At 44.5% G+C, this 13,046-nt stretch overlaps 1 protein-coding gene across 1 annotated transcript in view; it reads right to left on the bottom strand.

Annotated features, from left to right (window-relative positions):
* Nucleotides 1–12,717, bottom strand: part of cyb5a (cytochrome b5 type A (microsomal)) — a 37,390-nt gene extending 24,673 nt beyond the window's left edge. The window contains exon 1 of the mRNA XM_080193770.1: nt 12,545–12,717. Within this exon, the coding sequence (XP_080049896.1) occupies nt 12,545–12,670 (126 nt within the window). The 5' untranslated portion in view covers nt 12,671–12,717. The remainder of the gene's footprint in view (nt 1–12,544) is intronic.
* Between the last annotated feature and the right edge of the window lie 329 nt (nt 12,718–13,046).

The raw sequence follows: 13,046 nt of genomic DNA, 5'->3' as shown, positions 1-13,046 counted from the left end.
CAGGGCATTACATTTGTTTAAAAAGAATTCAAACGTTGCAGTGGAAAGAGAGTAGGACTGGTATTCTGCAAGAACGAGATCTTATTGTCACAAAAGACATTTTCATCTGAAGCCATTTTGTATATTTCAAATCTGCAGAATGTGGATCCAGTTTATCTGACAGAAGCTGGATTTGATCAGCAGTCTGAACAAACAAAGCCCCCATATCCATGAGCGTAACTGCACGGGCGTGATCCAGAATAGGATGTGGCTGACTATGGGTTATTGCAAAAGCAAAGCAATAAAAAACAAAAAAAGGTAAAAAAAATAACCAGCTACTAGAATATACAAGTCCTTGTGAAAAAATATGTTAAAAACTTTGCTGGAGCTCAGCATGATTTCATAAGAATGGGAACACCATTCTTCCTTTATAACTGATTAAACCCGTATACACCGTTTTTGTTCACTGCAACTGGATTCAGGAAAGAAACACCATTAATTTTTAATCTAGGGTAAAGAGATTGACCTTCTACCCACTAAAACACTGTGGTAAAGCGGGAAGTGAGTAAAAGTCATTGAATGTGGTGTATTTAACAAATCAAGTTAAATGTGAGCTTATGCACATTTTTCAAATTTGCTTAGGCTGAAATTCTCCAGGCAGCTGGGTTCTCTGGTCGCCGTGGCAGCGTGCCTCCTGCAGCAAGTTTCCCAGTGGCATAGGTGGCTTCAATGGAAATTCTCACTGATAGCAGTAGGACCAAAGGGCATGCTGCTATCCACCGCTGAGAAAAAGGCTGAGGGGAGGCCAGAAAATCTCACCTTAATCTCCAGATGGAAGCCAATAATAGGGCAGGACCTTGAGCCCACATTCTCCATCCACAGGATCACTGGTGGGGGCTCAAGATCCAACAAAACCCCAAAAATCTCAAGTCTCGTCAACCAGATCGCAGTCTCCCATTTCCACAAACATGCAAATAAACAGATCAAACCACAACACACAGAGGCAGGCCGTACTGAAGGGGTTAATCTTCAAAAGCAGGTCAATCTAAAACCAAGTCGGCACTAGGTAAAGGGACTGCGGGATGGTTATTTAAAAAAAAGAAAACAATTGCCTTCAGTCAATCCAACTAAAAAAACTGGGAGGCCATCAGCCAAACAGCCATTTTACAAATAAGTATCGACAACAGCAAAGGAGAAATGGGCTTTATCACATACCTAGCAACCTGAGAGCCAGACACACGGCATCTGGATGGGGTCCACATTTTTATGGTTGAGGAAAGAACACTGATGAAAGGGTTTCATAGCGAGGGGGATTGAATATAAAAGTAGGGAGGTCTTGCTGCGGCTATATAGGGCATTGGTGAGGCCGCAGCTGGAGTACTGTGTGCAGTTTTGGGCGCCGCACCTGCGCAAAGATATTTTGGCCTTGGAGGGAGTGCAGAGGAGGTTTACTAGGCTGATACCGGAGTTGAGGGGGTTGAGCTATGAGGAGAGGCTGAATAAACTAGGCTTGTACTCGTTAGAGTTTAGAAGAATGAGGGGAGATCTCATTGAGACGTATAAGATGATGAATGGGATGGATAGGATAGAGGTGGAGAGACTCTTCCCGCTCAAAAAAGACAGTAGGACTAGGGGGCACAGCCTCAAGATAAAGGGGGGAAGGTTTAGAACAGAGTTGAGGAGGAACTTCTTCACTCAAAGGGTGGTGAATCTCTGGAATTCTCTGCCCGTTGAAGTGGTGGAGGCTGCCTCGCTAAATATTTTTAAGACGCGGGTTGATGGGTTTTTGATAGGAGAGGGGATTAAGGGTTATGGGGAGAGGGCGGGAAAGTGGAACTGAGCAGCGACAGATCAGCCATGATCTTATTGAATGGCGGGGCAGGCTCGAAGGGCTAGATGGCCTACTCCTGCTCCTATTTCTTATGTTCTTATGTTTGTCTCAAGCAAGGCAGGACCAGACTAATAAGATCAAAAAGGTGCAGAGTACTAACCATCCAAACAGGACGTCTCCAAGAAATTTTGCTTTGATGATATTTTTAATAAAGTTTGTAATACAAAGACCAGGACCATAGTGTCTGGCACTGCAGTCACCAAGGAGAGTTGGGAAGAGTCAACCTGATTCACAGGCCTACAGCCGGCATCAGAAAGGAACAACCTTGTGGGGAACTGTAAATATCTGCCAGATCCAAGGGATATTGGGACTGAGGTTTACAGATAAAGGTAACAACTAAGTCCAGAGGGGGTTTGAATTTAACTGGTTAAGGTTAGGGCAGCAATGTGGGGTTTTGCCTTTGGTTTTTCAGTGGAGGCTTTTACTAATAAGTCATGGCTTCGCAATAGTTTAGAGCTCTAGTACTAGGGCATTAGGAGTATCTTGTTTTGTTAATAAGCCCATTTATGGTTGATCCTGGGATTCTTTGCCCATGTAAGTTTGTCCTTCATAAAATCCTAAAGTTGAGAACTGATGGTAAGGGTATATGGTGTGCAGCTCTCATAGTACACAAGGTAAAATATCTGTCTCTTAGCATCCATGAAAGATTTCAGAAACTGGTTGTGCGGTTTTATCTAATCTAAAGCAAATAGCATGTGCAATAAAATTATACTTGCATACGTAAATCAGTGGTTAGATTTGACATGGATTGCACAAAACCAAACAGATCTTTTGCCAAAGATTTACATAAAAAAAGTAGTGATGTTAAATAACAGTTGCTTCAGTGGTCTAGGAAGAAAGTTAAGGCTCGCCATACCCGAAAAAGTTTAATTCAAAATTCTCACTACTAATGCAAATTTAATAGGAATATATGTTTGCTGGAAACTTCCACTGAGAAATCTACCACCCCCTCTGTTCTATTATATTTTGGATAAGAGCGAGGGTTTAGTAGCACAGTGATTATGTTAGAGAGAGCAGCATTGTGGCTCAGTGGTTAGCACTGCCTCATAGCACCAAGGAATCAGGTTTGATTCCAGCCTCAGGCACTGTCTGTGTGGAGTCTGCACATTCTCCCCGTGTCTGCATGGGTTTCCTCCGGGTGCTCTGATTTCTTCCCACAGCCCAAAGATGTGCAGGTTAGGATGGTTGGTCATGCTCAATTGTCCCTAGTGTCCCAAGATGTGTAGGTTAGGGGAATTAGCGGGGTAAATGTGTGGGGTTATGTGGATAGGGTCTGGGTGTGATGTTCCATCAGAGAGTCAGTACAGACTCACTGGGCCAAATGGCCTGCTTCTGTGATGTGGGATTTCTATGATTCTAACTAGTATTCCAGAGGCTTGAACTAATAAATCTGAAGATCTGAATTCAAATCGCAACTTATGAACAAATAGGATAAGGAATAGGCCATCCAGTCTCTTGAGTCCGCTCGCCATTCAATAAAATTATGGTTTATCCAATTGTGGCCTTACTCCCATTCTCCTGTCTGCCCTTATATCCCTTAACTCCCTTGCTGATCAAAAATCTATCTAGCTCAGCCGTGAATTCCACAACCCCCCTCCACCCCAATCTCAACTGATTCTCTTTGCTATTAGCTCTGATGAAGGGTCATCTAGGCTTGAAATGTTGGCTCTATTCTCTCCCCACTGATGCTTTCAGACCTGCTGAGATTTTCCAGCATTTTCTGTTTTTGTTTCAGATTCCAGTACGCACAGTACTTTGCTTTTACCTTAGTGTGTAACGTACTGCCACTTCTCTCCTAGGAATGCCTTCCCTGAAGTACTGCTCTTCTCTCTGAAAGAATTTCCATTTGTCTCTCTCATCCTGTGCACCATCGCTGCTTTCCATTTCCCTCTTGGTGTTTGATAACGTATTTGCCAAACTTGCTTTCACAGCCATATTTCCTTCCTCAGCGACTGTCCCTGGATTACAGGTATCTCCAGGACATACAACGGTTCTTGGACTTCTGTTCTCGCCTCATCCTGAGATCCACACCCAGTGCCATGCGCCATCATATGTACACCCAGGATATCTCTCTCCAGCAGCACCATCTCACTCTTTTTCAATGCTGGCCTGATCCCCAGTTTCACTTCATTCTTGGTCTCATCTGACATATCAACAAGAAAATGTTCCTCTTCCTTACGGGATGCAAACTCCAACAACTCATCAATACCAATACCCATCCAGGACCCTCTACCTCCTCCTGTCCCTCAGATCCCATCCCTCCCTTGCCGCTTATTCACCTACCCTTCTCAGAGGCTGAGCGTGCTGCACTCAGCAAAGGACTCAGCTTCGTACCGTTATAACCTCATCTTAACAAACTTCAAGCTTGACATGACACTGAACTCTTCTTCTGCCGCCTTCACGCTCCCTTCCTTGGGTAGGAGTCCGCCCCCCCCCCCCCCCCCCCCCCGCCCCGCTTTAGCAGATTCTCTTATCCACCTCCAGCATTCCCCCTCCATCTGAACTCTTACCTGCTCTTGATCTTTTCATTGAGAACTATCAGCCATCTCAATTTCTCCGCTCCTCTCAACCACTCTTAACTTGTCACCTTCCGAATTTGTTGCACTTCACTCTCTTCAGACCAACCCTGACCTTGTCATCAGCCCAGCGACAAGGGGATGCTGCTGTTGTCTGGCGTGTGGACTTCTACCTCGCACAGGTTGAGCGCCAAACTCTCAGACACTTCCTTCTACCTCCCCTTGGATCACGATCTGACCACTAAATGTCAAATCACTGTTTCCAGGACTGTCAACAACCTCATCTCCTTCGGGGATCTTCCCTCCACTGCCTCCAACCTCAGCGTCCCAACCCGGGACAGCTGCTTCTAGCTCCTTCCCACAATCCACAACAGGACTGCCCCAGTAGGCCCATCGTGTCAGCCCGTTCCTGTCCCAATGAACCCATTTCCTCCTATCTTGACTCCATTCTCTCTCCTCTTGTCCAGTCCCCTCTCACCTATATTCTCTGATGTCCTACGCCATATCAACGACTTCCAGTTCCCCGGCCCAAACCACCTCCTCTTCACCATGGATATCCAATTCTGCTACACTTCTATTCCCCACCATGATGGCTTCAAAGCTCTTCACTCCTTCCTTGAACAGAGTTCTGAACAATCCCCAATCACTACCACTCTCCTCTGCCTGGCTGAACTCGTTCTCTCACTCAACAATTTCTCCTTTAACTCATCTCACTTCCTCCAAATTCATTCATTCATTCTTTGTCTCATCTGACGTATCAACAAGAACATTTTTCTCTTCCTTTTAGGTGTTAAGGGATGCATGTTCCAACAACTCATTAATACCAACGCCCATCCATGACCCTCTACCTCCTCTCGGTCGTCAGATCCCAAGTTTGGCTCTGGGCACCACATGGGTCCCCGTTATGCCTGTCTCTTTATGGGTTACGTGGAGCATTCCCTGTTCCAGTACTACTCCGGCCTCCTCCCACAACTCCTTTAGCGGTACATCGATGACTTTTTCAGTGCCACTTCATGCTCTTGTCTAGACTTGAAAAAGACTGATCAATTTTGCCTCCAATTTCCACCGCACTATCACCTTCACATGGTCCATCTCTGACACTTCTCTAAACTGTCCACCTGTATCCATTACAAGCTCACCGACTCCCATAACTACCTTGATTACAGCTCTTTACACCTACATCCTGTAAGGACTCCATTCCATTCTCTCAGTTCCTTTGCCTCTGCTGCATCTGTTCTTGATAATGCCACTGATATGTCTTCCTTCTTTCTCAATCGCGGTTTTCCACCTATTGCGGCAGTCAGGGCCCTCAGCTGCATCCAACCCATCCCCTGAAGCACTGCACTCACTCTCTCCCAGAACCAGAATAGGGTCCCCCTTTGTCCTCACTTTTCATCCTACCAGTCTCCACATTTAAAGGATCATCTTCCTCCATTTCCGCCAACTCCAACATATTGCCACTACCCAATACATCTTCCTCTCAACCCCACCTTCAGCATTGCACAGAGACCACTCTCTCCGCGACACCCTGGTCCAATCCTCCATCACACCTAACACCTCACCCCCTGCCTACGGCACCTTCCCATGCAATCACTGAAGGTGCAACACCTCCTCCTCTATCTCCTCCCTGCTCATCGTCTCAGGTTCTAAACACCCCTTTCAGGTGAAAATGCTCCATCCTAGGCCACATCCTGGTGAACCTCCTCTGTACCCGTTCTAATGCTCCCATATCCTTACTATAGTGAGGTGACTAGAGCTGCATACAATACTCCAGGTGTGGCCTAACCAACATCTCTACAACTCCAACATTAATTACCTCCTTGCCCTTATATCGAAGGCTCTGGTTTGTAGGGAAAATGGAAAAATCTCACTCAGGAAGGCATTAATCACATTGTCTCTCCACGTCCCTGACAAAATCCCTCAAAGTCGAGCCATGGAGGGAGAGCACAAGCCTCCCTACTTGCCCAATTACCTATCTATCCAAGTCTTCAAGCATAACCTGCCCAGCATGTGGCATGAGCCTACAGGCCATGCATTGGATTCAGTCATCTCAGAATCCACTGAACAGAATGGAAACAAGTCTTCTGTGATCCCAGTGGGCTGCTAAGGTGTATTAATAAAGAATATGAGGGAGGGACAACAAGCGTTGACCTTTGCAGCAATATTCAAATCTTCTCAAAGAATAAAAATAATGACCTTAGATTTTTTTCATCAGGGTAATTAGGTAAAAAAGTATTTTGAACATATATTTAAATTATAGTTGAAACTCATTACCCACATATTGGTGGGTTGCATCTTCAAAGCATGGAAACAAAAAACCTTGTATTAAGACTGAAGAGCAGATAAGGGAGGCTCAAGGCCAGTACTTGAACAAAACAAAAAAAAAATTTCGGTGTCTATGACCAGATGTTTTTATTTCCCTGCAGTTTTGTTTCTGGGATAGATGATCTGTGGGTTACCCAATGCAGAAATGTCAGGAAGGACACCAGACAAGCGGAGACATGAGTAAAAAGAATAGGAATTCAAAGGAAAATAACAGGCTCTCAGTCTCAGTTACACATTATTTTAATCTGCTGCTCAAATACTGCTTTTGTTTAGTCTCACTTCGGCTTAAATGAAATGGTTACCAATATGCAGTCAGCTTTGAACAATTGAACAGACAATCCAAAGGGACTCCAGAAATATTACCGTAACTGAAGTACAGAACCATATGGACTGCACTGATTCAATGCCTTCTCAAGGGTAACAAATGGTGGAAATCCCCACAAGCTCCACATCCCGTAAGTGACACTAAAATATTTTAACAACTTTAAAATCACATGTGCACAAAGAGAAAGGAGAGATGAAGCATTTTATCAGCTATATCCCGGTCAACAAAACAAAGGAATAACTCCGTTCCTGGTTGAGTATGAGGGAGGGTTCTCTCAGAGTTCACATCATTCAAGGGAATTCCGTAGGAAGGAGACAAAGATTATATGTATTAGTTTGGAGCAAAGGCATCATCTGTTGGCATTGATACTTTGCCTAATAAAAAATCGGGAATGGGTCTGAATTATTTTACCGCCAGCAATGAAACTTGAACAACTCACTATGCTACAAAAAAATCTTTGACTGCAGGAAACCAAACAGAAGCTCGGTGGGAGTATTAAATAACATTCCCCAAACCAGTAAAAAAAATGGCCAATCTGAATGAAGTAACAACCTGCCAAAATCACTTTCAGGAAGGTCAAATTCAATAAAGGAGGAATACATTTCAAATAATTGCTTCTACCAAAGTCAGATGCATTCTATCAACAACCCTTGCATGTTGCAGCAGGTCAGTGCAGCAAAAATACTAGTGGGTCAGGGGACATGGAGTTGGGGGTAGGGTGTTAGCGTGGATAGAGGATTGGTTGTCAAATAGGAGGCAGAGAGTGGGGGTCAATGGGTGCTATTCGGATTGGCGGTTGGTGACTAGTGGAGTGCCCCAGGGGTCGGTGCTGGGGCCTCAGCTATTTACCATTTATATAGATGATCTGGAGGAGGGAACCGAGTGTAGGGTGTCGAAATTTGCTGATAACACCAAGATTGGTGGAACGGCAAATTGTGCGCAGGGTGTGGAGAGTCTGCAGAAGGATCCAGATAGGCTGGGCGAATGGGCCAGGAAATGGCAAATGGAATTTAATGTTGGCAAGTGCGAGGTGGTCCACATTGGTAGGAATAATGGTAGGAAGGATTATGACTTACGTGGCGAAAAACTGCAGCAGGCGACGGTGCAGAGGGACCTCAGGGTCCTTGTGCATGAGTCGCAAAAACCCAGCTTGCAGGTGCAGCAGGTGGTCAGGAAGGTGAATGGGATGCTGGTCTTCATAGCAAGGGGGATTGAATATAAAAGTAGGGAGGTCTTGCTGCGGCTGTATAGGGCATTGGTGAGGCCGCAGCTGGAGTACTGCGTGCAGTTTTGGGCGCCGTACTTACGCAAGGATATTTTAGCCTTGGAGGGAGTGCAGAGGAGGTTTACTAGGCTGATGCCGGAGTTGAGGGGGTTGAGCTATGAGGAGAGGCTGAATAAACTGGGCTTGTACTCGTTAGAGTTCAGAAGAATGAGGGGAGATCTCATTGAGGCGTATAAGATGATGAATGGGATGGATAGGATAGAGGTGGAGAGACTCTTCCCGCTCAGAAAGGATAGTAGGACTAGGGGGCACAGCCTCAAGATAAAGGGGGGGGCGGTTTAGAACAGAGTTGAGGAAGAACTTCTTCACTCAAAGGATGGTGAATCTCTGGAATTCTCTGCCCGTTGAAGTGGTGGAGGCTGCCTCGCTAAATATTTTTAAGACGCGGGTTGATGGGTTTTTGATAAGAGAGGGGATTAAGGGTTATGGGGAGAGGGCGGGAATGTGGAACTGAGCCACGACAGATCAGCCATGATCTTATTGAATGGCGGGGCAGGCTCGAAGGGCCAGATGGCCAACTCCTGCTCCTATTTCTTATGTTCTTATGGATAAGGCAAGAGGCAGCACATAGTCTTCCTAACTGCACAGATTGATTTCTGATGTCTTCTCAATAACTGGGACCATGATCTCCTTGCCAGCCTATTCTTCATAAGCTGAAAAGGCCAGCTAAGATTGTTAAATATCCGGCAATATCAACAATACTAGGAGCTTGAGCAGGGGTCTTTCAATAAATTTTCCTGGACATTCTGCCTTCTACTTACTGATCAAACTGCGCACCCTGAGAACACTCAAGAGACAGTAGCTTCTTGGCCTTTTGGCTAAGATCAAAGGTCAATCAAGCCCAAGGTTGTGTGGGGGGCGGGGGGGGGGGGGGGGGGGTGGCGCAATGCCTTATCTTGTCAGCTTAGATTGTGTTTGTCTCTCTTGTGGGGATCATGAACTGGATTCAATTGGAATTTGAATTTGGTTTTTGGAACAAGAAAGGAATGGGTTTGGGTTTGCCCAGTCCACTCTGAGCACTGGCTTTGTAATTTAAAAAAAATTAAAAACACTCAAGATGCAGGTGGAAAATAGCCCAATTATTTTACAGAGATCATTTTACGACGTTCCAGCAGCTGACTGCAATCCAATCCATCACACTGTGACTAAATCAAGCACAAACATCACTTTAAAAGGTTATGCTGTCATGAAAAGGCCCAATTCACTTGGATGTGGAAATGGAATAAGGTGCAAATTTCCAGGAGAAAGTTCCCAAAAACAGCAAAGCACACATTCATTTTCTTACTCCCTTTTCACAAATAGCCACAGCTTCAGTCACCGCTGGTAAGTATCTAAAAATGTAAATAAAGACAGAAAATGTTGGATAAACATGTCAGGTCTGGCAGTATCTGTGGAGAGAAACAGAGTTTATGTTTTGCTCAGGACGGAATTTTCTGTAGAAGGATCATTTAGACCCTAAACAATAACTCTGCTTTCCGCTCCCAGATCCTGCCAGACCTGCTGAGTTAATCCAGCACTTTCAGCTTTGATTTCAGATTTCCAGCATCCACAGTAATTTATTCTTGTCTTAACGTAAAGGGTGGGGTGGCAGCTCTTTACTATTCATTTGTTCAGTACATTGTTTTCTGTGGAAAAGGCTCAGAATTTAATATCCTGCTCACACGCAAGCAAATGACATTTTGGTAATTCATTTTACATGCGGAACGCCCTCCAAACCTGAAAAATGATACAGCCTTTCTTCAAATTGCTATCCGATAACACAAATAATTACAGTCTGGCAGATCAACAAGTGTTAGTCATTTACAAACAACTTGGAAGCTAGCATTGTTTAAAGTTTTCACAGAATCCCTACAGTGTAAAAGGAGGCCATTAGCCCATCATTTCTGCACCAAATCTCTGACACAGCATCTGACAATGGCCCTATCCTCGTAATCTGAAGTGTTTCCCTTGCTGGTCACCCTAACCTACTCATCTCAGGATGCCAAGGGTGATTTAACATGGCCAATCCACCTAACCGGCACATCTTTGGATTGTGGGAGAAAACCCATTCTGACACAGGAGGAATGTACAAATTCCACACAGACAGCTGTCCAAGGCTGGAATTGAATCCAGGCACTGTGAGGAACCACTGTGCCACCCGTAACATGCTGTATGCAATCACTTGATTATAGTAACCCAAATTGATATTTTCAGGAGAATCATCTCAGAATATATTCATTTTTTCTGTGCTTTGCAAATAAAAAGACCAGTTGCTTCTACAATCCTAAAAAATAATATTCTATTGGAATAGGCAGGATTTTTTAAAAATGTTGCACACCACAAATAATATGTCTTACTGTCCATAATAAAACTGTCTCTGTTATATACTGGGACCCGGCAGACATGTAGCTTGCTAGCTTCAACTGTTAAGCCTCAAGCACTAGCACTTGTGAAAGTGCCGGCCATTGGGAAACTGGGCCTTGAGGTGTCATGGAGGGACTTCCTGTCAGCGATACAGAAATTATCAACAAGGATACAGGACACATTACATTCAGGCTGTTTTCAAGATCCTGCAGACAGAGAAGCTCTACTGGAAAGTACATCCCATGGAAAGTGCATTATGGGGCAGCATGTTGGCACAGTGATTAGACTGCTGCCTCACAGCACCAGGAACCTGGGTTCAATTCTTGGCTTGGGTCACTGTCGGTGTGGAGTTTGCATATTCTCCCCGTGACTGCGTCGGTTTCTTCTGGATGCTCCAGTTTCCTCCCACAATCCAAAGACGTGCAGGTTAGATAAACTGGCTGCATTAAATTCTCCCCCAGTGTACCCGAACAGGCATCGGAGTGTGACGGCTGAGGAATTTTCACATAACTTCATTACAATGTGAATGTAAGCCTATTTGTGACTAATAAATAAATTATAATCCTAGCTGAGTAAAACCTCATGCTATGGACAGTAAGACATGCTATTTGTGATGTGCAACATGTTTTAAAAATCCAACCTATTCCAATGGAACATTGGTTTTTCGGATTGTAAAAGTAACTGGTTTTTTTTTTGCATATGACACAAAAATGAACATATTCTGAGACGGTTCTGAAAGCGTCAGTTTGGGTTACCACATTCAAGTGATTGCATACAGCATGCTGCGTGACCTGTGCAGGTGGCAGTGGTCAGCCAGTAACAAATGCAAGTAACAAACCCCAGCACAAGGTGTCAGGGGGAAAAAAAAGCCCACACCCCAAAAACCAACAGGTTCACCTGATTTTCCACCCGAAGACATCAAATCTAGAAACGTTTTCTTATATATTAAAGCTGAAATCTTAGCTTCAATGTTACAGAGTTATATGGTCGAAAATCTGTATAGAGGGAACACAAAGGAAGGAACCTGCGGGAATAAGGAATTCAGCAATGCTGGAACAGTCAATTTCCAAATCAATGAAAGGTCCAAAGTTCACAAACTCTCACCAAGTGTCAGTTAATGTCCATAATCAAAAGTAGCTGCTGAAAGTCAGGGAACATTTCATTGGTGGCAAATACTTTGTGGTTAAAAGTAAAGTTTATTTATTAGTCACAAGTTGACTTACATTAACACTACAATGAGGTTATGTGAAAATCGCTTAGTCACCACCCTCTAGCTACACTGAGGGGGGAATTTGGCATGGCCAATCCACCTAAGCTGCACATCTTTGGACTGTGGGAAGAAACAGAAGCACCCAGAGGAAACCCATGCAGACACAGGGAGAAGGTGCACATTCATTGACTCTGTCTACACTTCCCGCTGCCTTTGCAAAGCAGCCAACATGATTAAAGGCTCCATGCACCCCAGCCATTCTCTCTTCCACTTTCTTTTGTTGGGGAAAAAAAATACAGAAGTCTGAGGTCACTTACCAACCGACTCAAGAATAGCTTCTTTCCTACTGCTATCAGACTTTTGAATGGTCCTGCCTTACAATAGGTTGATCTTTCTCTACACCCTAGCTATGACTGTAACACTACATTCTGCAATCTTGTTTCCTTCTCTAAGAATGGTACGCTTTGTATGCATAGTGCACAAGAAACAATAGTTCTTACAGTATACTAATACGTGACAATAATAAATCAAATCAAATCAAAGCAGAACTAACCACCAAACATACGTGACAACAGTGGGAAGGTCTGATAGTAAAAAGGACGGTTGGGGGGTGGGGAAGCGGAATAACAACATTCATTGAAGTGAAATCGGATCATTTGACATGAACTACCTCCTCCAGAAAGGTGGTCACGTCGTAGATTTTGTTGTGAACGTGGATCCAGGCGCTTCTGCCAGTGCTGTGTTGCTTTAACTCCTCCAGCCGGTAATACTTCACCTCTTCCTTGTTCTCAGCCATGTTGGAATAACTTTCAGCCAAGTCGAACCGCACGCTGAAGTATAACTTGGCCGGCTCACACCGCTCCCCGGCATTTCATTGGTTGGCCGCCCTGTCACTCAGGTGACGCCACAATGCTGACAGCTCGAAAATCGAACGTAAAGTTAGCGGAGAGCGTTTGGCGGAAGTTTCTCAATGAGCCGCGTCTGCGGAGGTGTAGTCGGAGGATGACCTCCAGCTCGCATTACCTGTGTCCAACCCTCACATCGTCAGGACATTTACAGGAAGTAACTTGCGTGCCAAATCCAAAATGTGAAGCCTGTCTTCCAAGAATTGTTTATTAATTTTTTTTTAAGAAAAAGTTAAATTGGCTGCAAAACCATCTGACCCTAATAGT

This window comes from Carcharhinus amblyrhynchos, chromosome 8, assembly GCF_965287045.1.
Source record: "Carcharhinus amblyrhynchos chromosome 8, sCarAmb.v2.hapA, whole genome shotgun sequence".
NCBI lineage: Eukaryota > Metazoa > Chordata > Chondrichthyes > Carcharhiniformes > Carcharhinidae > Carcharhinus > Carcharhinus amblyrhynchos.
This window is presented reverse-complemented; position numbering and strand designations above follow the sequence as displayed.